General features: G+C 42.4%; 1 protein-coding gene across 11 annotated transcripts in view; it reads right to left on the bottom strand.

The window, feature by feature from the left end:
* MAP7 (microtubule associated protein 7) overlaps window positions 1-25,479 on the bottom strand; it is a 174,749-nt gene that overhangs the window by 45,256 nt on the left and 104,014 nt on the right. For all 11 annotated transcript variants that reach the window (XM_037842476.1, XM_037842480.1, XM_037842481.1 and 8 more), the window contains 2 exons: window positions 21,049-21,150; window positions 9,365-9,442 (listed from right to left, as the gene is read on the bottom strand). In XM_037842476.1, the coding sequence (XP_037698404.1) occupies window positions 9,365-9,442; window positions 21,049-21,150 (180 nt within the window). The remainder of the gene's footprint in view (window positions 1-9,364; window positions 9,443-21,048; window positions 21,151-25,479) is intronic.

Below are 25,479 nucleotides of genomic sequence, written 5' to 3'. Positions count from 1 at the left end.
AAGTAAATGGACTGCTGTGCAAACACATGGAGCAAGGACTGTCCTTGGGATCACCTGCTGCTGCCTCAACCCTAACCCACTTTGACTCCTCACAGTGTCGCCCTCCTCCCCTCCTGGCTGTCACCCCCAGCCCCTCCCTGCTGGACCAGGAGCACAAACATCCCTCTAGCACTGCTGCCCCTTATCTCGGAAAACTCGGGCTGCTCCAGGACCTCCCCCGTCATCTCTTTCGCCACCACCAACGCCACGGCGAGGTGTATTCAGCTCTTGCCAGGTGCTGACACCAGGTGATTTACAGGCATCATCCTGACGGCTGCTCCATGAGGTAGACCTGCTATTAAACGTCTTTTATTATGCGATGTCTGAGACACAGAGGAGTGAAGTAACCTGACCAATGTCTCGAAACCAGTGGTGGGCTGGGATTCAAACGCTGACCTGTCTGCCCTACAGTCAGCCAGGACACTAAGCGGCCCACCGGGGAGCCCCTCCCAGTGACGAACGCGCCTCTACACTGGGACAGGCCATCGGATGGGGGATCCTCATCTTCTGAAGTCGCTCTTGGCTCTATCACCATCTGTTCCCAATCCCCCCTTACTCTTCAGATCCTCAGGTCTTTTTATCTTCAGCCTTAAAGGTAAAGTAAATTTGGGAGAAATAAATAGTGGTTGGTAAGTGGCAATGACTCATTTTGTTTTAAGGCTTCAGCCTCTGAGTTACCTAATCCATGCAGCAACAAGCATCTGTTCTCTCTAGCCCTGAGCTGACTCACGATACAGCTGCTCTGGGGTGTGCTAACGTGCCCGTTCCTCCCACGGACGTGTTCGCAGACCCCTTAGCTGTTTATAACCTCTGACAGCCTTATGAGCTTTGTGTACACTTTATTCACTAAGTGAGAACTTTGGGAGACATACGTGGAGATTGACCACATGTGTGTTAATGTTTTATTCTTTAGAAATGTGGATTAAAAAGACTGCTTCCCTAGAGCTCTTTTTTTTTTTTTTTTGTGGACAGTCTATAAAAACAAAACAAAACAAAACAAAACAAAAAACTCTGGTAAAAAAAACCAGTGACTCTCCTAATGAAATAATGTGAAGTGGGAAATCAGGGGACATTTCACTTAGAACTCCAAGCAGGGTCACCACACCATTGACTGTTTACTAATTAGTCTTAATTTGGCTATCAACATTTTTGAGGTAGACAGAGAAAACTCTCAAATGTAATTTAATTGAAGTTGAACAAACATTTAAGAATATAATCCTCTGTAGAGTATCTTATTCTTTCTAAAATTTTGCATTATGATAGATCTCTTGTACTGCTTTGAAATTAGCTACAGAGTCCAATATGGATGAATTGAATTATAGATTTTATAAGCCCAAATTTTTCTTGCTGAGTTATGTCAATCAATCATAGCATCCTTTGATAATCTCTCATGATTTTATAGAATCCAGGAAAGCCCCTACTTGGGAATGAGATACTACCCATATAAAAAATTTGGTCAAAGAGAAAAACTAAATTATTAAATGTTTATTGAATGTCCACTATCTGCCAAGGCACTTACACAAGTATTAAGTCTAGTCAGCATTTCAAACTTAACCCGTATCACCTCCGAAAGGGTGCTGTGGACTGAACACGCCCCACGGGGACCTGTCCTGTGGGTGTGAACCCATCTGTAAACGGGGAGGCCAAGCCGAGTCGGGGTGGCCCTAACCTAAGGTGAGTGGAGTCCTCGGGAGCAGAGAGCATTTGGGCACAGGGGAGGAGGAGAGACGGAAGGAAACAGACTGCCACGGGATGGAGCAGAGATTGGGTGACACTGGCAGCCACCACCGGGTCGCTGGGGACTTCAGAGAAAGCAGAGTCCTTCCAACACCTCGATTTTGCATTTCTATCCCCAAAACTTAGAAAACAAATTCCTGTTCTTTCAGCCAATCAGACTGTGGTATTTGTTACAGCTGACCCGGCAAACTCAAGACAAAGGGAAGTCCCGCATGTCCCCAAATGTAGAGGACTATTTGTCTGCTAAGCACTGCTTAAATATTCTGTTGGATCTTCTCGTTAGCACACTGTTGGACTAATAATTTTATGACACAGATGAAGAGGAAGCAGATTTAATGCACAATTATTCTATAGATTACTTCTGTATTCCTTTCATCTATCTGAGAAAATGACTACGAATTGAAGACCATCCCACTGACCTAGTGTAAGGACAGGTCTTACCCGATAATTTGGTAATATCTTAACTGATTTGAACACACTGCACTGAGCTCTACTTGAATAAAAATGCCTGGACTTAGCACTCATTCAGCACCCAACAAATAATTGTTAGTGACTTTGTGCCAGGTACTGTTTGTTCTAGGCACTGGGGCTACAGAAATGAAAAAGACAAACGTCCTCTCTCTGATGGGGCTTACAAGCTAAAGCAGACAGACAGACAAAACAAATAAGCAAAATATATACAACTCGCTATTGAAAGCACTTAAAGAGAAAAAGAAAGCAAGGAAGGGGGACAGTGAGAGCTGTGCTGGAGGAGATGCAAATCTGAGTAAGGCGGATGAGGCGATGCATTGAAACAAAGACTTGAAGGAGGTGGGTGAGCTCTGGGAGAGCGAGGGAAGCCATTCCAGGTGGGGGGCGGCAAGGCTGAAGGCCCATACAGGGTCTCCTAGGGCTGCTGTAAGGAATCACCACACACTGGGTGGCTTAAAACACCTGACATTTATTTCCTCGCAGTTCTGGAGGGTGGAAGTTCAAAATCACGGTGCTGGCAGGCCACGCCCCCTCTGAAGGCTCCGGGGGAAGAGCCTCCTGGCCTTGTCCGGCTTCTGGTGGCCGTGGGCAATCACTCCTGGGCCTGTGGTGGCTTCAGTCCAGTCTCTGCCCCCAGTTGCACGTGGCCGTGTTCTCTGGGTATCTGGGTCTGTCCATGGTCAAGTTGCCCTCTTCTTAAAAGGACACCACCGACTAAGGTCCACTGTCATGAATTTCAGACAGAAACTATTTGTTCCAGTTTGCAAATGCTGCTGGAATGCAAAATACCAGAAATGCATTGGCTTTTATAAAGGGGGTTTATTTGGTTACAAAGTTACAGTCTTAAGGCCATAAAGTGTCCAAGGTAAGGCATTGACAATCGGGTACCTTCACTGGAGAAAGGCCATTGGTGTCCGGAAAACCTCTGTTAGCTCAGAAGGCAAGTGGCTGGCATCTGCTTGCTCCCAAGGTGGTGTTTTGAAAAGGCGTTCTCCAAAATGTTGCTCTTGGGTGTTCTGTCCTCTCTTAGCTGCAGATGCTCTTCAAAGTGTCACACTCAGTTGCTCTGAGGCCCTTCTGTCTGTGAACTCCTTTATATGGCTCCAGTGATCCAATTAACACCCACTCTGAATGGGTAGGGTAACAGCTCCATGGAAATTACCCAATCAAAGGTTTCACTCAGTTGACTGAGTCACATCTCCATGGAAACAATCAAAGAATTCCAATCTAATCAACACTAATACTTCTGTTCCCAAAAGACTGCATCAAAGAATATGGCTTTTTCTGGGGGATATAATACATACAAACTGGCACACTATTCAACTCAGTATAGCCCTGAATCAGGAACCAGGGTAAGGGTGGGGGGTGACAGCGGGGGTGAGGGTGGGGGTGACAGTGGGGGTGAGGGTGAGGGCGAAGGCTGCAGCAAGGATGACGGTGGGGGTGAGGGTGGGGGTGAGGATGAGGGTGAGGGCGAGGGCTGTGGCGAGGGTGAGGGTGAGGGTGGGGGGAAGGAGCAGGAAGGAGGCTGTGGGGCTGGAGCAGGGTGGGCGAGGGAGAGAGCACCTGGGTGGGAGAGCTGCAGGCTGCTGTAGGATTCTAACTTCTACTCTGAGTGAGACGGAAGCCACCAGAAGGCTCGGAGCAGGACGTGTTTTCGCTGGATCACTCTGGCCACTGTGTTGAGAACAGACTATGGGAAGAAGGGGGTTTGGGGGAGGCCAGTCGGGGCCCAGTGCAACCCCTGGGGGAGGGGCTCCGGGGCTGGGGCCCAGGTGGTAGCAGTGGTGGCTGTGAGCCGGGGCTATATTCTGGAATCTATTTTGATGGTAGAGTTGAGAGTATTTGCTGAAGGATTACACATGGGTTGTGTGAAAAAAAATTTTTTTTTCTAAAACGTTTTAAATTATTTTTTGTTTGTTTTTTACCTGACTTCCTCACTTGGAATATAAGTTCCAGTAGGTTAGAAAATTCATCTTTCACACCTCAGTGTCTCCAGTATCTTTGGCACAATAGGACCACACACTAAATATCAGTTGAGGGAATAAATGAATTAAAATAACACAAAATACTTTTAAAAAAAGAAAAAAAATAACACAAGAGTTTTAAAAATATGGGGGTTTAGCTTTCCTTTAAACTATTTAGAGTCAAAATTGACCCTATCTCATACATACCATAGGCACTAATTCTTTTAATGGTTTTTTAAGAGAAATTAGTAACCGAGATTTACCCCAAGTTCCTGCAGACAGACTGACTTCTGATGAACTCAAAGGTGGATGACTGATCGATGCCACACAATCTTCTCATAAAACATGACAGAGCCTGCGTGTCACTGACATTCGCTGTGCTGTTGGGTGTCAACTGGAGAGGGAACCAGCACCCACACAGCCACTCCGATGAGGGAGCAGAATGGACTCAGCTACGTGCCCAGCTCCTGACACTCCATGAAATCCATCGCCCGGGTCTAACGCTGCGGGACCTCTCTCTACTTGGCAGCAGATCCTGGTGATCCAGCACATGCTGAAAACATGCTCAGATAGCCAATACGGCAGAAAGAATAAAGGGTCCATTTACTATCTAGTTCATTTTTCTAGATTTAAACTAAATCATAACGTATTTTAAAAATAAAATAAATGAAATTCTCTAATTTTCTTACATTAGCGATTATCACAGGCTGGCACAATAAAAAGTACAACCACTGCTGATTTGCTATTAAATGAGATAAAAATAGTAAAGTGTTTAAAGTATTGCTTGACCCATAGTTAGGGCTCAATAAATTTATTCACTATCTATTGATACTATTAAAATTTCAATAAAGACTAGAGTAAGGAAAGTCAGCAAATATTTATTAAGGATCTGTTTTATACCTAGCACTGTGCCATCGTGCATTGGGATACAAAGAATTTGAAAGCATGCTCATTTCCTTTAGAAGCTTAAGATATAGGTAACCCGGGAGCGCTATAAAATTATACCAAAAAATTCAATAGAGTATAAAATAGCATTAGAAAATGAGCTAAAAGATGATAGTCATGCAAAATATAATATATAGTGAGTGACAGATTTTCTGATGAGAAAGGGCATAACGACCAGTAGGGCTGTGCAGAGACGCACTGGCCTTTTAACACAAGGAACAGCTGGGAGGGGGTTTCAGTGATTCAGAAACACGTTTGTCAAGGCTTGGGCCAGGGTGATGGCAGTGGCAGCAACGATAAAGGCATGCATCTGAAGACAGAGTTGGCTAGACTTTGTGATGAAATGGATTTGGGGATAGAGACAGTGTCAACCTCCACCCCACACTGGGATAGGGTGGCGGGAGGCCCAGCTGGAGGACGAGGTTGGGTCCAGGCTGATCACTGGAGCTCTGGGCAGCCCACAAAAATGAAGGAGGCCAAGGGTGGGTCAAGCCAAGGAAGAAGGAATGTTTTATTCCATAAAAGATCCAATAGCTAAGACTGGAAACCAGAAAGAACCAGAGTCTCCGACAGTAGCAGAAAGATAAAAAATGGCTGAAAGGATTCATTCTTTTGGGCCAAAAGTGTATTGGGACAATTGACTGGGATACAGAAATTACCTGGAGACATTAGCTCCGGAGTAAAAAATGATGAATGAATGAATGAATGAATGAATCTAGTTGTATAGAAGGTGGGTTTCAGAAAATAGGGAAACATCTACTACCCAATGAGTAGCTGGAAATGTGGAATCCATATCATCAAAATAGAAGTGAGATTTGAAGGTACAAGAATAAAGAACTTTTTTTTTTTTTTTTTTTTTTTTGCTTAAAGAAAAGAAAAGTTAAAGCTTAGAAGAAAGAGGATGAAAGAGATGCAAAAATTAGGAGAGAGGAGTTTGAAGGAATGGCCTGAATAGGATCAAATGTAATGGAGCAGTTCAGGAGACCCTTCATGTATGAAAGCCTTTATGGCAGAAAAATAATGGCTTCAGAGTATTTGGACCCAACCAAACTGCCGAACAGTTCTACAGATCAATAACTGTGCCTGGCTTCATGTGACAAATGAGGGACAATGTAGAAAGAGCAGGCCAGATGACATAATCCTACTATCACAATCATTAAAGCATGACTCAGAGATTAAACTCACAGAAAGCTTTTAATAGGCCCTTCCCACTTGCAAAGCAGTACAAACATGCCACGCCACCACAAACAAAACAATCAGACCTTTATTCTCCTTCTTCCAACCCTGCCTTTTTTAAAAATGGGGATTAAAAAAAAATCTTGAATGATTTCAAGTTAACTTCAACCTACATCCTACAGTGAATAAGCAATCTCACTGGTCAATCACTTTATATGTTGCTTTCTGGAATTTATGGAATGTTTTCCAATTTTTTTTACTTGAAAAGCTTTAAAGTTTGAAAGCCCAGTAAAAGCTGATATTACTTCGTTCAATTAAGAACAGTCTGACGATTTCTAGGAAGTGACAGCCATTCTTTGAACATCCCCCCGCCATCGCAGCTTTTGTAAAATACTGGTGGTTGGTCCGGTGTGCCCCTTGAGGTTATTTTATTACTGAAGATTTTTTTTAGAAATCACCCTTAGGTAATACAAGGCACAGCTTAAATTAGATTCTGGATTTTAGAGGGCTTTCACAAATGTACACATGCACACACATTTGCATGGATGTTTATTCATGTATTTTTACGTGTACATTTTTAAACCTAGGAAAATAAGATTCAAAGGAGCCTTCAAAGGCTGGGTTCCTCCTCTGATGGTTAAATGGAAAAAAGAGGCAAAAAGGCACTGCTTTAAAATTTAAAGAGAAAAATTAATGCAAAGGAAAAAATGAGAATTTAGATTGCTGTATTTCATTAAAATTATGATTTTCAATAACATAAAAGGGATGAGATCAGAATTATGAAAAACTGATATTTAACATGGCAGGGGATAGGAAGAAAGAAGACTATATATATTATATGCTGACTCACCAAAAAACATAAACTTGTGATAATAGAGTAAACTTGTGAAAATGCAATGGTGAGAAATCTCCTTGGCCCTGTAAGAACCTCAAGAGCCCGCGGGGTCTCCTAGCCCCAGCCCTCCCCCGCGGACCTCGCGTCCTTCCTGAACAGCCCCTGGCTCGCCTTCGTCCTCGAGGAGCAAGCGCAGGTGGCGGCTGCTTTCCCTCGATGCCCGCCACGGCCCCACCGCGGCCCACTCCGGCCTGCACCGGCACTGCTGCCTGCTCACCGGCCTCCCGCCGACCGCAGCCCCGGAGGCGCGGGCCCCACCTCACTCGTCCTTCATCATCTTTTAAACTCAAGACCTGGCAAACGGAGTTCTGAATTGAACGAACGATTCGTATCCTGTGGCCAAGTGCTCTGCCGTCCCTGCGAACCGAAATACGGGGCCACAGCCTAGAAAACCAGCCTGGCCGCTCCACATGCAAAGCACAAATGCAGTTTTCAGGGAGAATGTGCAGGCCCAGAGCTATGTTTTATGACTTTATAGCAGGAGGCCAAATCATTTTTGTCTGACAGTGACATTTAAGCTTCTCACAAAAAAAAACTGCTATTGCCTGGGTTTGAAAGATAAACTCAAATGGAAAGGTATGAGTTAATACGTAAAAGCGAATTCATAATGGATTTAGAACATAAAGGAGTCGTTTCCTGACCCTCCACTACTACTTCTGTGCAAGCACATATGAATTTACAGAGTAAATTACAAGACACTTTTAATAGTGTAAGATCCAATCCAACTGGGTCTGGGAGTGGAGGGGCACAAGGTCTGAAAACAGTGCAAATAACAGCGACGGCAGAACAGAGGCCAGTTTCTTCCTGAGGCTCAGCTTGAGCCTCCTCCTGCTTCGGTAGATCTGCCTCTCCCCTCTTTCTGAGCTTCGTCCACTTGTCAAACCAACCCTAGCTAGGGAGCAGCGGGCACAGTTTGCGGAAGGAAGACCTCCAGACTGCGGAGGGCTCTGGGAAAGGCGATCCTGTGGCCACAGACCACCCAGCCTCCGTCGAGAACCCACCTGCCTGCAGGACACCTTTCGGGCCACCTGTCAGGGAAAGGGAACTTCAGCCCTGGTGGGAACTCCAGGCAGAGGAAATTAGTGCTTGTTCACTCCCAGCAAGTCACTGAAAGTTGTGTGTAAGAAAGCCTCAGCGGCAAAAGAAACCTCATGGGCCATTGTGGGCGAGGGATACAAACGGGCCTGCTAGAAAAGAGGGTAAATAATGTCCATGGATGGTTGATAACCAGCTTGGCTCCACATACCATGAAATCCCACAAGCTTAGGTTCTTGAATAACTATAATCAAAGGGGTCGAATATAAGTGCTGGGCTCTGCAACTGAAACATTAGATTTTGCAAAAGGCAGTAGCTTTGGAAAAGCTGGGACCTGGGGAAAGATTTCAGTAACCTAAGCAAGCCTGAGTTTGGAAGTACCTAAACACTCTGGAAACACTGAGACATGCCAACCAAGCATTTTCTCTTTCCAAGGTGGGTAAAGAGAGGACCCTGCTCTAGCAGCTTTGCACAGATGGACATCAAAGAGCAGCTGACACCAGGGTCCTCTCTCCAAGTTCTAGAAGACAGCGACTGTTCAACCTTTGACTGTCCCAGGCCCCAGCTCTCCAGGTGACTGTGTGCAAATACTGTGGCTGCCAACCTTTCTAAGGGAACGAGAGAAAATGAGACACATCAGCACCCAGCCCTGCACCTTTCCTGATGGCATGTCAGTACCATCTGTCTATAAACTCAGCAGCTGCGTCGTTATTAACACGGAAGGCAGTACGTGCCTGGGCAGCGGGTTGTCTCATAATTTCACATAGAAAAGAACCAGATGGCCCCTGGTCCATGCAGTTTTCAAGTTGTAAAATGAAACCTGCTGAGCCACTAGCCCTCCACTGACATTCACCACCACTCCCCCACCCCGTGCCACACAGAACTGCAATTGAAATGTCTTAAAAAGCAAAAACGATCCCAGGCTGGAGGCTCTTGCTGCTAACTTAGTGTTTCTTTCTGATTCACGATCCACTGCAGCAAACCCCATTACAGGAGGAAGCTATTGGTAAGGTGATGTGCCCTGGCTCAGGGTTCAACGTCCATCATCCCAGAGGCGAGAAAGCAAATGAAGGAGCGGGCGAGCCGGGGTCTGGGTTACCTAGCTGCTTCTCGCGCTCCTCGCGGCGCTCCCGGGCCAGCCGCTGTCGGTCGTCAACCCGCAGCACAGGCGCAGGGTCTGAAACAGGAGATCAGAAACAGAACCGTGAGAGGAAGGCGGGCTTTAACTTATGACTACGCGCAGTGATACGCAGCCTTCTGGCCAGGAAATCTGCTGGATGGAGTATTATTACTGACAGCAATTCGTACACAGGACTAGCCTTGCCGTGATATGACTGATGACTACACTTCTGAGAATTTCCAAGCATTTTTCTCTATTTAAAAACATTCTGGTAGCTGTAGACTTTTGACTATGTTTTTTTATTTATTTTTATGAAATCAGTAACAGGTTTACAGAAAAATCATGCAGAAAGTACAGAGTTCCCATGTCCCGCCTCCCCACAGCTTTCCCTGTTAATATTTTCTTAGTGTAGTACCTTTGTTACAATTGATGAAGCGATATTATTATAATTATATTAACTACAGCCCATAGTTTCCATTAGGCTTCATCTTTATGTTGTATAGCTCTATGTTTTGTTTTGCTTTATTTTAGCTTTTATTGTGTTAATATATATACAACATAAAACTTCCCATTTTAACCACTTTCAAATATACAATTCAGTGGTGCTAATTAACATTCATGATGTTGTGCTATTTGGCTATTTTTCACCAAACAATATAAATGGTGTTTTTCCTCAGCCACTGAACCTATTCTATTTTTATGCTTAAAAAAGACTGGTCCTTAACAATGAGTAGAGTCCTAGCTAACCGCACTGACACTGGATAGAGGTTTACTGGCTGGAGGCCGGCGGCTAGTGCCCGGCTTTGGGGTCAGAGGTGAGTTCGCTTCCTGATTGCTCACTCACTCACTATGTAAATTTGCCAAGTTATCTACCCACCTTTCCAAGTCTTGAGCTATGAAATGGGTTTTATTACCTGTAAAATGAGGATAAAAAGCAGGCCCTCCTTCCCATCATTGTAAGGATCACATTAGAACAATGCTTATAACAGGGTCCCTGCAGGACCATTTGTGCACGTGGCACAGGCTGAACGTCCACTCTGCACCAGGCACTGTTCTAGTACAGAAAAGACAGAAGGAAAAAAGAAAAGAGAAAAATCTCTGCCCTCATGGAGTTTACATTCTGTTAGGAAACTGTAATAAACAGGATAAACCACTAAAATATATAGAATTTTTTTAAAAAAGAAAAAATATATAGGATGTTAGAGATAAATGCTAAGGTGAACAACAGAACAATAAAGGGGCCTGTGGAATGTAAGGAAGAGGGTACTTAACATTTCAGATGGGGAGAGGGTTGGGAAGTTTTCCGTGACAGAACCTCTCCCGTGTGGACCCGGGGACAGTGAGGGAGCAGCTGTGTGGATACTCCAGGAGACGGAAGGCAAGTGCAAAGCGCCCTGAGGTGGGTGAGTCTCATATATTCACGAAACAAAGGGGAGAATCTAGGAACTGCAGCAGAGTGAGATCAGTGAGGGACAAGGCCAGAGAGGAGAGTCAGGGCATGGGGGCTCACTGGTGATGGTGAGGACTGAAAATGGGCATGTGGCATCCCAGGCATTTCAGTAAGGGCTGCCTGTAGGGGTTTTTGGCTGTTGTCTGTTTTTTGGTGAAAGGAAATGATATTCATAGCAAAATGGTATTTTGAAGAAAGGAAGAACTGAGAACAAAAGTCAAAAAGAAATTAGAAGTTCATGAATTAGAAGACTAAACATTGTCAAGATATCAATTCTACATGTAATTCCAATCAAAATTCCAACAGCCTTCTTTGCAGAAATGGAAAAGTCAATCATCAAATCCCTATAGAAGGGTAAGGGGATCTGAAAAGCCAAAAATATCTGGAAAAAGAACAAAGTTGGAGGACTCACACGTCCTGATTTAAACACTGCATGTAAAAACTTTTATGCATAACAAAGATACAATAATCAAAACAGAATGGTACTGGTACAAGGACAGACATGTAGATCAATGGAATCAAATTATGAATTCAGAAATAACCCCTCATATCTATGGCCAACTAATTTTCGACAAGGTGGCAAAGACCACTCAATTGGGAAAGAACAGTTTCTTCAACAAATGGTGCTGGGAAAACTGGGTTTCCATTTGCAAAAAAAAGAAAGAGGACCCCTACCTCACACCAGATGCAAAAATTAACTCAAAATAGATCAAAGGCTTAAATATAAGAGCCAAAACTATAAAACTCCTAGAAGAAAACACAGGGAAAGACCTTCAGGACCATGTGAGGCAGCAGTTTCTTAGTCTTTACACCAAAAGCATGAGCAACAAAAACAACAAAGCCAGATAAACAGACGTCATCAAAATTAAAAACTTCCATGTATCAAGGAGAGAGAGAGAAGATTGTGGCATAGAGAGGAGTGGAAGTTGGTCCCCCTGGAACAACTAATAAACAACCAGGGACAACAAGTAAATAATCTGGAATAACTGCTGGGGGACAAACATGACTATCTACTCATCATACACCAACCTGGATTGGGAGGAATGCCTGAGATCACAGCATAGAATCTGTAAGTAAAAACTGCGGACCTGCACTGAGAGCCCTCCCCCCACGGCAGCCCGAACTGCAAAGCCTAGCTGTGCTAGAGAGCAGCACTCTCTGAACAAGCGAATATACCTCAGTCCAGCTCCAACTGGAGTTCTGATTAACAAACGTGGACTCCTCAATGCAAAATACTAATCCCCAACAAGCAGACAGAGGCTTTTAGTGACAACTGACCTTAAAGAGCTGGCAGACTTCTCTGTGCCAGAATGGGGAGCCCAGAGGACTGGGTGCTATCTCTGGCTGGCAGGTGAAGCTGGGGGGACCGTGGACTGGCCCTGAAGGGGGGCTTTCTGTCCCTTTTTTTCTCTCTCAACTGGGGCGGCTCAGTGGAGAAAGCCACAGCCATTTTCACTTTGCAACTTTCTGATCCAGACAAGGGTGGAGACAGCAGAGTCAGAGAGACAAAGAACCTATTTAAATGCAGATGATAACTCCATAGGGGGTGCATCTTCCCTAAGAGGAAGGAGGTGGTGCCCAGCCCTACTACCAGCCTCCCATTCAGAACCAGACTCCAGAGCTTGGGGGAAAACAGCTAAAACAGAAACTAAGGACTAAGGGGGCCACACCTCCTTACATTAGTCAGGAGCGACAGGCTGACAGGCACCACCTGCTGGGCAGGTTAGGAAAAGCATAGCGGCTTGAGGTCTCACAGGGTGTGTCAATCTTCTAAGACACACCCTCAGGGAGACCTGATACTGAATATTGCCCCCTTCTGAGATCTGAGCCTGTTCTGGTCTGGAATACCTGATTAGGGTAACCAAGGAAACCAGATGCCTAGACAACAGAAAACTACAACCTACACTAAGAAAAATGAAGGTATGGCCCAGTCAAAGAAACAAGCTTACACTTCAACCGAGATACATGAATTGAAACAACTAATGCTAAATCAATTCAAAAAGTTTAGGGAAGATATGGCAAAACAGATGAAGTGTATAATGAAAACACTGGGAGAATATAAGGTAGAAATCGAAAGTTTGACAAACAACTCGCAGAATTTGTGGAAATGAAAGACACAAGAGATGAAAGACACAATGGAGACATACAAGAGCAGATCTCAAGAGGCAGAAGAAAACACTCAGGAACTGGAGAACAAGACACCTGAAATCCTACACACAAAAGAACAGAGAAAAGAATGGGAAAATATGAGCAATGTCTCGGGGAACTGAATGACAACATGAAATGCATAAATATACGTGTCATGGGCATCCCAGAAGGAGAAGAGAAGGAAAAGAGGCAGAAGCAATAATAGAGGAAATAATCAATGAAAATTTCCCCTCTCTTATGAAAGACATAAAATTACAGATCCAAGACATTTGATAATCAGATTATCAAACGTCAAAGACAAAGAGAGAATCCTGAAAGCAGCAAGAGAAAAGTGATCCATCATGTACAAAGGAAGCTTGATAAGACTATGTGTAGGTTTCTCAATAGAAACCATGGAGGCAAGAAGGAAGTGGTGTGATATATTTAAGATACTGAAAGAGGAAAACCACTAACCAAGAATCCTATATCTGGCAAAACCGTCCTTCAAATATGAGGGAGAGTTTAAAATATTTTCTGACAAACAGACAATGACAGAGTTTGTGAACAAGATACCTGCTCTACAGGAAATACTAAAGGGAGCACTACAGACAGATAGGAAAAGACAAGTGGGAGGTTCAGAACACAATCTTGGGTGATGGTAGCACAGCAATGTAAGTACACTGAACAAAGATGACTGTGAGTATGGTTGAAAGAGGAAGGTTAGGAGCATGTGGGACACCAGAAGGAAAGAGGAAAGATAAAGATTGGGACTGTATAAATCAGTGAAACCTAGGGTACTCAATGACTGTGATAAAATGGAATGTATGGGGTGTGAACAAAACCTTCTTAAAAAAAATGGGTTGATGAAGAAACCTTGAGGACACTATATTGAGTGAAATAAGTCAGACACACAAGGACAAATATTGCAGGGTCTCACTGATATGAATTAATTATAATACATAAACTAATAGACATGAAATATAAGTTACCAGGATATAGAATGAGGCTACAGAATGGGGAGTGGTTGCTTATTATGAGCAGAATGTTCAACTAGGGTGAACTTAAGTGTTTGAAAATGGACAGAGGTGATGGTAGTGCTTTGTGAGAATAACAGTGCTGAATGTGTGTGAATGTGGTGGAAAGGGGAAGCTCAGAGTCATGTATGACACCAGAAAGAATGTTCGAGGTTAAAAGATGGGAATGTATAAAACAGTGAATCCTGTGGTGGGCAATGTCTGTGATTAACTGTACAAATATTAGAAATCTCTTTCATGAACTAGAACAAATGTATGACACTATAACTGGAAGTTAATAATAGAGGGGTATACAGGGAGAAAAGTATACCTATTGCAATCCATATACTCCTGTTAGTAGTATTTTAACCTTCTTTCATCAACAGTAACAAATGTACTATACCAATACTATAAGTCAATAATGGAGGGGGGGGTGGTTAGGGGTATGGGAGGATTTAAGTTTCCCCCCACCTTTTTTTTTTTTCATCTTTATTTGTTTTCTGGAGTAATGAAAATGTTCCAAAAATTAAAAAAAAATAATTGTGGTGGTGGATGCACAGCTGTGTGATGGTACCGTGGGCAATTGATTGTACACTTTGGATCTTTGGATAATTGTATGGAATCTCAATATAAAAATAAAAAAAAACTTTTTTGCATCAAAGGACTTAAGAAAGTAAAAGCACAATCTACAGAATGGGAGAAAATATCTGGAACCCACATATCTGATAAGAGTTTAATTTCCAGAATAAATAAAGAACCCCTACAACTCAACAACAACAAAAACAATTTAATTTAAAAATGGGCAAAAAATTTGAAATACAAATAGCCAATAAGCACATGAAAGGATACTCAACATCATTAGACATTAGGGAAATGCAAATCAAAACCACATGGAGATACCATTTCACGTCCACTGGAATGGCTACTTTAAAAAAAAAAGGGAAAATAAGTGTTAGAGAAGATGTGGAGAAACAGGAACACTAGTTCATTGTTGGGGGGAATGTGAAATGGTGCAGCCACTGTGGAACACAGTTGGGCAGTTCCTCAGAAAGCTAAGTAGAGAATTACCATACGACTTGGCAATTCCACTTGTAGGTATACACCCCAAAGAATTGAAAGCAGGGACTCAAACAGATATTTGCACATCAATGTGCATAGCAGCAATATTCACAATTGCCAAATGGTGGAAGCAACCCAAGTGTCCATCAACAGATGATGGAAAAACAAAATGTGGAGTATATGTACAATGGAATATTATTCAGCCATAAAAAGGAATGAAGTTCTGACACAAGCAACAATGCAGATGAACCCTGAAGACATCATGTTGAGTGAAATAAGCCAGACACAAAGGACAAACACTACATGATATCACTGATATGAAATAAGAAGAATACATAAATTTAAAGTCAGAAACTAGATAACAGGTTACTTGGGGTCGGGTCAGGATAGGGAATGGGGAGTTAATGCTTAATTGGTACAGAGTTTCTCCTTGGGGTGATGGAGAAGTTTTGGTGCTGGGTGATGCAGATGGCGGCACAACTTTGTGAATGTAATCAAGCACTGAATTGTATATTTGAAAGTGGAAAAAATGGGAAATTTTAGGTTGCATATAAGAAAAACAAACACCATAGAACTGTACAACATAAAGAGTGAACCCTAATGTAAAACCATGGTCTCTAGTTAATAGTGTAATTACAATAATAATGTGTCATCAATCGATTACAAAGGTACCACACTAATGTACAATGTTCATAATTGGGAAAACTGTTATGTGTGGGCACATGAGAACTCACTTTCTGGATGATTTTTCTGCAAACCTACAACTGCTTCAAAAAAAAATTAGAAGAAACACTTTTAACAATTACTTATCTCTTAAATAATTTTAAGAGATAATTTAAATTATTTATCCCCCTTAAATAATATGAGGTTTACTAACTCAAAAACTTTGACTATAAAACTTTTAAATTAAATTTATTTATAAGAGCCACATAACCACATTACAGAAAGTTTGTAAAACAGAAGGTTTAATTACTTTAAAAATATCATTTATAAATTCTGATGACAGACAATATATCAAACGAAGTATGTGACATTTCTCTCCTACTTAGCAGTGCAAGAGGTGGCATGGTTTTCCACGATTTCTATGCCAACATCTCATATGAAAACTATGTTCTTCATATGTGACAATCTACATCCTGCCCAGCAACACAATATCTAAGAAACAAAGGTGCACAGAATACTGCACAAACATGTCAATCAAACCACCAGACACGAGACCAGTGTATAAGACTGCAGTGGCTTCCACTGGCCTTCCTGAGATCAGTGATGAAATGACAACCACGATTCACTGGGAATTCAAGTTGAGGAATTAAAGAGTTAGTGCAACATTTATAAAGTATGAGATGGATAAAGTATATCACCGATGGTGATATATCACTGATAGTGATATACTAGATGATTTTGGTTTATGAACCTGGCACTAAAAATACTGAGTTGCAGAGTGAAAGAGTTATTCAGTTAACAATTCCACTTTTATCCTTGTGATTATGTCAACATGGAGTCACTCTGGTGCTGGAATGTCACTGACACCTGTGTCTGATGAGGACGGCAGTGGGCACTTGGGCCCTCTCTGGGAGGGGCAGGCTCGGTATCCTTTCCCCTTGAATCTGGGCCCCAGCCTCACCTGGGAGGGGCCTGGAAGCTTCCACCTGGTCTCTTCCAGCTCTCTGGTGCACAGAGGAGGTCCGACCACCTTGCTGGAGAGACCCATGGGGAAAGGAGACTACAGGGAAAGGAGAAGGAACGCAGGACCGTGTCCTGCCACTCCCAGGTTGTACACATGAGGGGGTCCGCCAGGAACCCCAGAGGGGCCCAGAGGCAGCTGTTCCTACAGAGTGACCCAGCCAATGCCAGACGGAGCAGAGGAGTCATGAGAGATAATAAAGCGGCTGCTGTTTTAATCCACCAAGTCCGGGAGTAGATGGATATGCAGCAACTGAAAACCACAACAACACCTAACAGTTTTCTATTTTTTTTTTTTTTACCAGAGAGAGAGCAGGTCTGAGGTTTGAAGCCTCAGACACAAATGCATCCAGCCAGAGTTTAAGAAAATGATTTTGTTTCATGGTACTTAATTTTTATAATTATCTTAGTTTGATGTATAAAAATTCCATTTATCTTGGTGTTGATAGTTTCCTTTAAAACTACATGTATTTGAGTAGAAAAATTGAGTTACTTTAAAGAAAGTAGTTTAACTGTTCAGGTTGTCCAGGGAAAAGGCAAAAATAACAAAGGTGGTATTTGCATGGTTAAAGTTTGTGATAAAAAGGTCCCTAATTAAAACAAAAGACCTGTGGATTGTAAAGGAGAAATAACCCCCGTGGTGAAAAGCAGCGCATTTCAGCTCTGAGCTGCCAGCAGCCCCCTCTCCCACTGCACCCAGGGCTCTCTACACTGGAACATCAGCTCCACGGGGCCAAAGTCTCATCTGTTTTGTTTGCTGCTGTATTCCCAACGCCCAGCACTGTGCCTGACAGAAACAAGACTGTTCAGTAAGTATTTGTTGAATGAATGAATGAGTCAATGAGCAAAGAACCTGAGCTAACTTTCAGTGCCCTTAAACTCTCATTAACATGAACCAGGAGAGCAAAGTAAAAACAATCTTTTATCTGTTAAGATACTTAAAAAAATTAAATGCTAGCTGTCTTTTTTAGTAAGTAAAAAGTAATCACATGTGTCTTTAAAGACATTTTCAAAAAGGAAAAAATACAGTTGGATAATACCTAGTAATTAGTGAACTTCCCATAACTTTGTCTCCCTCTCATTTCCATCTCCATGCCACTTTCCCTGAAACAAAGTTAAGGTACAGAAAACAATTTAACATCACGTACATTCCATCTGGCTTCTCAATAGATCTATTGTTATTAGAATAAAATTACCAACTTTCAGAAGGAAAAAGGTATTAAGAGAAAGAGAATTTTGATGGAAGTAAACTCCGCATTCAACCCCATACCTATGATGATTAAAAAGCAGGGTGACTATTGCTCAAGGGGTACAGTTTATAAGGAGTGATGAAAACTTGGGGTAACGGACATTGATGACGGTAGCACAATATTGTGTATGTAATTAATACTGTTGAATTGTACCCTTGAAAGTGGTTAAAATTTTGAGTTGTATATATGTCACTACAATAAAAAGTTAAAAATAAAAGTATGCTGGCCATCCAAACTGGGGCACTTTTACGAGTGAAAGGGAGTGGTATCAATACCAAGCTGGGATGACATGCACAACCCAGACTGTTCTTCACAAACCCGAAAGTGTGGTTCTTCTACTCAAGAGTGACCCCTGCAACCAGGAAAATCAATGCACATTGACAGGGGTTTTGTTAAGAACTCACTAGACCTTGACATATCTGAATAACTATTGCTCATATGACAAATAACTTCTGTTATAAGGTTTTGCATTTCACAAACCACTTTCACATATATTACCATTTTATTCTTCCCCTTAGCCTTATGAGATAGTCAACAGCTCATTCATTTAATGACAAGTTAGGTCTCCATATGAGAAAACCGGGGCAAACAGGTATGACTGACAAAGACTGCAGTTAAGTGTCTGAGCTGAGGCCTAAGGCCAGATCCCTATCTTAATTCTGTTTGACACACCCTGGCACCTCTAGGGTCATTAGGAGGGCATGATGTATTTAGTCAGAGAAGGGCCGGAAGGCTCCAAGCTGGGAATTTATCTGTGAGGGAACATCCTTGGTGAACAGTAAGGCAGGAGGATGCTTTAGTGGCTCTTTTACAACTTGTGGTGGGGGGTAGCAAAGGGATAGGAATAAGAGGGATTTTTAATTAATTTGAGTTTCTGCTTTTCTCAGGCACGTACAGTTCATGAAAAAATGCATTTTTATCTTTTAATTAGGTCAAACCTCTAAATGGATCGGAGGCAGCTGGTAGAGTTCAGAACCACTATCGCCCTTTTCTGCAGGAGATGTAGACTGGCCTGAACTCTGCAAACTGCCTCCTTTGGTCTGGGTTCAAGTACTCATAGTTGAACAATAACATGAGACAAAATGTGCCCATACTTAGAAAACACTGTGAGGTGTGGATGGGTGCTCTCTAAAGCAAATATATGTTCTGGAGCTTCTAGTGAGTTTCAAGTATCAGAAGGTAAAGGAGGGAAGAAGGAAACTTAGCTACGGTTCACTGTGCTAAAAGGCATACTGAGAAATCACCTGACCAGGATGCTCACGTTTGACTAGGGCAGTACTCAAAATATCCCCAAATACGGCAGGTACTGTTTTTCCTTTTTAAGTTCTAGAGAAGGAGAATCAACAGACTCCTTTAGACAGATGTTCCCATGAGTCATATCCCATAAAATTAAAAGGTTTTCCTCAAGCCTACCCCTCCAACATGTCATCACATGCATCATCTTTAGAAGAGACTTAGGAAGATGACCTGATGGTCCTTGAAATAAGAGTCTCTTATGGTCTTGTGCTTATCTTAATATATAGGAAAGCAGACATATGGATGCTCAGAAGATTAATTGAAATGAAATGTCTCCTCAGTTAACTTGCCTTTAGCCCTACAAACCAAACAGCTCTGTAAAGAGGTGGCCAGCTGGGATGCTGAAGATTTCCTGGCCTCTGTGCTCCCCATGCACAGTGTGGACATTTTCTCATTACACTGTTCATGTACCCGTTTACTCCACACACTGTGGACTGAGGGGTGGGGTCATACCTTAGTGTGATATCCCTAGTACCCACATAGTGATATGCAGATACTAGGGGGAATCATGACCTCAAAGAATAAACTGCCTGGTAAAGACTGATAGAAATTAGAAGGAATGGTTGATGGGGAGAAATCCAGGGGAACTGTAGTACAAACAATTGAGCTATGTTCAAAGCAAGTGGGGTTTCCATGTGGAAGAACTTCTTCTCCCGTAAGAATCATCACCTGGGTGTAAAGAACAATGATAAGCTCCACGAGGCAGGCGCCATGCTGTTTTGCTCAAACGGTGCCCTTCACAGTCCCAGCCACAAAAGAGGAACTCAACAAATACTGGGTGAGTGAATGAAAAGACGAGCTTCCTAGATGAGTCAATCCCAGACTAATTCACCCTTTGCTGAAACTGCACCTCACTTCTCACTCACGGCGCTCCTGCAATTCTTGCCTCAGCATTTGTTATTCTTTCTTCTAACTGACAAGCTAGATGGCTTTGTCTGTTTAAGACCTTTCCACATGAAAAAAAAAATTACACAACTAAGCATAATGGGGAATGTTCCCCACAAGGCTCCACCCAGTTATCTCCCATCTTTATTCTCACCGAGTCACTGGTCTTCAGTAACTGGGGGCTGGGATGAGGCATGAAGGAGGCCTCCGAGGGCTCCTGGGGTGACCACTTGGTTCACCTGTATCTTCCTGTGATTCTCACCATCGTCCTATACCTTAGTCTCTCCCAAGGACTACGCAGGGCTTGCTGGTACCTGGTAGCAACTGCACCATCTGTTCGATTGTTTGTATTATATTTACAGACTGTTTACTGCTTTGTATCACTGAGTAAGAACAGACCATGAATCACAGCCTATTAAATAAAATGTGTAGGTGGACAATCATGGCAGGGGATAGAGAACAAAAACATAATTCCATACCAGCTTTGCTGTGTAAAGATTGCTAAAAAATGGTTTTTGAAAAAGTCACAAAAGATATGCAATAATGCTGGATATACAGGTACAAAAAGCTGTGTCATAGCTATCATCTCAAACAGAATGGTAAAATTATTAGCTTTTATTCACTGCTTTACAGTAAACATATGCCACCTCATCGATTATCAAAGCAATCCTGACCCGTAAACAAGGTATGTATCTAAATCTCTGTTTTGAAGAGAGAAAATTAAGATTTTAAGAGGTGCTCTGACTTAAACTCAGACGAGCCAGTGTGGGAGTGAGCCGGAGGCAGGCCCAGACCCAGGCTCTCCTCCATGCCAGCATTGTTTGATCTGTCATTCGTCAGCTGGCCTGTACGCTTTTGGGAGAAGCCTCATTTTCCCAAAGCCAGTGCAGTGTACCATACCTGGTTTATTTCCTGAGTGGTTGCCATTTTGTCCTGAAATAGCAGAAGAGGGGCGGTTGGAGCCTGTACTTTTCTTATCTTGCACTTTGTAGCTGTCAGGCGCTACACAAATGAGACAAAAAAAGAAAGTTTTAGTTTCGTACAGTTTATCTAGAACCATTCACCTGTTCAACAAGTCCTGTTAACCTTTGTATCATGAGATTAGAAAGGTGAAGTCATTACAACCTCTGCCCTTAAGGAGCATACAGTGCGAATGAGGTCCTCTTCAGATGGAGGCCACCAAATCCAATGTCCTCAGCTCAAAAGGTGACCAACCCTGTAGCGGTGGTGTGTTCGAGTGTCTGCAAACGTCATTTACCCTAGCTGTCCCACCAGTTTACAAATCCAGAAACCATGTGCAAGTGCAACTGGAACCTAAGGTATTTGGTCTTCTAAGAATGAAGTTCATGCATTAGTCACTAAACTATTCAAAGAACGTAATGCAGTAAGTCATCCAAAGGGAGTGAACTGGGAGATAGAATTTACTGGGTGGTGCTGCAATTTGCTTTACTGTTCTGAAATTCAAATGCAAAAAAATAAATCTCAAACTGAAGATTCTGGTTTGTCTATGTCTGACTGTTACTGGATCCATTCTAGCTGCATGTCAAAAGTCTAACTGTCCACTTTATCCTCATCCTACAAATAATTATCTGGATCTCAGGAATTCATTCCTAGATCAGAAGATCCTGTAAATCATACTGATAACAAGACAAATTTAAAATGCTTTTTAAAAATTGTCAAGTTGCTTAGTCCAAGGTTAAATTCTGTCATTTTCTTAGCATTAGTCTGGATATTTATCTAAAGTTTTTGGGCTGTCTTTCAGCTTTTATATGAGTATTTCCCTCTCACCACGATAAGAATTCACCTTTCTCCAATAACCTCTTTGGGCAACACAATCTCATGATAAAAGCAGGGATATATTCTCAATTAAACCTGGGTTTAAACCTGAGCCTTGCTGCTTACTAGTTGACTGATCTTAAGAACTTTACTTAACTTCTCTGAAGTGGACACAGGGGGGTGATAGTGCCTAACTCCCAGGGTTGTTGGGAAGATTAAATGTAAAGATCTATGTCAGGAATCTACCATATGCGAAAGGAAATATACAAATGGCAACAAGCACATGGAAGGATGCTCAATATCATTAGTCATTCAGGAAATGCAAATCAAAACCACAATAGATGCCACCTCACACCCACCAGAATGGCGATTAATAAAAAAGTAGAAAAGAAATGTTGGTACAGATGCAGAGAAATAAGAATCTTAGTACATTGTTGGTGGGAATGTAAAATGATGCAGCAGTTGTGAAAATAGTTCGGCAGTTCCTCAAAAAATTAAACACAGAACTACCACATGACCCAGCAATCACACTTCTGGGTATATACTCAAAAGAATTGAAAGCAAGGACTAAAACAGATACTTGTATATCAATGCTTATAGCAGCATTATTCTCGATAGCCAAAAAGTGGAAGCAATTCAAATGTCCATCAGTAGACGAATGGATAAATAAAAAGAAACATACAATGGAATATTATTTAATCCCAAAAAGGAATGGAGTTCTGATACATGCTATAATGTAGATGAATCTTGAAGACATCATGCTGAGTGAAGTAAGTCAGATAGAAAGGGATAGATATTCTATGATTCCACTTATATGAAAGAGCCAGAATATTCAAATTCATAGTGAGAGAAAGTAGACTACAGTTGGGGAAGGGAGGGAGAATGGGAAGCTAATGCACAATGGTGGAGGGTTTCTGTTTGAGGTGATGGGAAAGTTCTGGTGATGGAAAGTGGTGTGGATGTGATTAATCCACTGAGCTGTGGGCTTGGGAGTGGTTGAGATGGGAAAGTTCATGTCGTGTATGTGCTTCCACAATTTAGAGAGAGAGACTAAAGAGACAATAACAACTAAATGCATTACATGGTCCTGGGCTGGATACAATAATAGAGGAAAAAAGACCCAAAGGACATTACTGGGACATGTGAACAAACTGGCACATAGGCTATAAGTTTTATATCAATGTTAAATTTCTTGAACTTGAAAACTGTATAGAAGGTGGTTACATAAGTGCATATCCTTGTTCTTAGGAAAAGTACATGCCAAGTATTAAGTGTTCAAGGAGCATGGAACCTACTCTCAAGTGTTTATAAAATAGAAGATGGATAGATAGATGGATAGATAGAATGATAGGGCAAATGTGGCAAAACGTTAAAAGTTGGTGGATCTGGGTGTCTGGGTTGTGGGTATGTTGGAGTTCTCTGTCGGAATTTTGTATTATGTCTATAACTGTCCTATAAATTTGAAAATATTTCAAAATTAAAAGTTTATAAATAAATGAATGAATGCATCCACCATAGGGCTTGGCACCCAGCAGGGCTTTCACAAACATTCAGCCCTTTTCATCTCGGCTCTTATACTCTTTCCAGAGGTCCTGTGCAGCAAAGCTGCATGTCTAGAAGGGAAGAGCGGGCTTTGGAGTCAGCAGACCTCTGACTTTTTGGGCCCAGGACTTAACTTCTCTAAGTCTCAATTTCTCCACCTCTTATTAGGGAAAACACTTATTTTCAAAATTGTGAAAATTGAGATAATGTACAGATAATATCACAGCAAGACTCAATAAATGGTAGAAAGTATTTTCTGTTCTCTCTACTACCTACACAAATGTGGGAAACTGGGGCTCTACTTCCTGGGGATCTGCTCACCCAGCACAAACAGGAAAAGGACACCTGTGTAACCTGGGGACAGCAGCCTTACTACTGGCTCCCGGGATTAAAGTAAGCAACTGACCGGGAGGTGGGGCAGAGGTGACCACCTGCTTCCAGGCGGACGAGGAGTTTCCAGGTTGGGTGTGGGTGCACCTCCTGGCCTGCAGGTAGGCTTGACTTACTGGGATGGTTTTTAGGGCCCACCTGGTTTGGGAAGAGCTACTCATCAGTCTGTCTGGGGCTTGGAGAGATGACAGCTTTCTGAGCATGATAAAGAGCCTTTCAACTTATCATCACATCACATCACACTAAGTAAATACGAGCTTTAGAAAGAAAACACACACACACACAAACCCTCAGTCATAATAATGGGAAAATAAAACCTTGAGTTTGTTTGGTGTTTTGTTTTTTGTTTGTTTTTTTTTTTTATTTAATCAAAGTGCAGGGAATTTTACTGCTTGAGCATAGAATGAAAACAGAAATTTATTCAAGATTTCCAAAATCTAAAAGTCTGGAAACCCAAAGTAACATGTACCTAGGCAGATGGGATCTCACTTTACCATTATTTTAATTTACCGTTTTTTAAACATCATTTTCAATGACTGGATTTCCAGTATTTTTTATTTGAATCTCTTTTCTTTCATTTTTTTAGGAAAGAAAACTAAGCCATCTACCATGATGTTCAATAATTCTTCATTAGCCTTATAAAATCTTTATTGATCTTCCCATTAGCTTGAAAGCTTTATCCCATTAGTGTCCCATGAGCTGGAATGGACCCAGGAGGAAGGACACAGACGGGCAGCCTGTGGTCAGCAGCCTGTGGTCAGCAGCCTGCAGTCGGGGCTCCGCCTCTCTCAGGGACTTGGAAACCCAACAGAGAGGAGAAGCAGCTGGCACTTGCAGCCTTCATCTGGTAAAAACCCTGCAGCTCCAGGAAGTCCACAACGATTCAGGGCATTAGAAGGTTGTTCCCTGCCCTGACTTCCCATAAAGCTCAAGGGGTTCTCGCCACCTGGCTTCTATTTTTGGCTGTGTGCTCTGGTTGAAGAGTCTTCTCTCAACTGGCCAAATGAACTGGGCAATGACCTGTTTTATAAAAATGCTTGCTCTAATAAGACATCTGTGGTTACAAACTGAGTCTAAATCTCAGTGAATGATACATGGATCGACAGCAATGAGGATAATGTGTTTCAGTCCCTATTTTTAACACAAGGTGGAAGTTGGACCAGGAAACAGTAAAAGGTCAGCTCTTAATTCTGAGCTCTTTGCACTCTGCGCATTGACAGCTCCCAGGCTCCACACACAGTGACCTAGAGCACAGAACTAGAAGTTAAAGCATGTGAAACTGCCAGTTGTTTAGTAAAAAAAAGATTGTACACTAGCAATTTCCTATGTTTCACTATCATAGTTTCAATCTACCTGTGCAGAAAAGAGCTAACAGAGCAGGCCTGAGACTGCTACCCTAAGAAAGGCCTGCTCAAGAGGTTGGCCGTGGCTGGCATCTGTGGGGACCTGGACCTGGGGAGGGTCCCCACCATTCCCTCGCCAATGACTGTGGCTCATGGCACCTAAATTGTCTGTAAAAATGATATGTTTTATGCTGAACACCTGCTTTCCTTCTGGGAGTCTTGAATGCTGGTCTCTGCCAGGTAGTGGCCCCCAATAAACACCCCGGACCCCGAGGCTCTC

The sequence above is a fragment of the Choloepus didactylus genome, chromosome 7, assembly GCF_015220235.1.
Source record: "Choloepus didactylus isolate mChoDid1 chromosome 7, mChoDid1.pri, whole genome shotgun sequence".
Taxonomy (NCBI): domain Eukaryota; kingdom Metazoa; phylum Chordata; class Mammalia; order Pilosa; family Megalonychidae; genus Choloepus; species Choloepus didactylus.
This window is presented reverse-complemented; position numbering and strand designations above follow the sequence as displayed.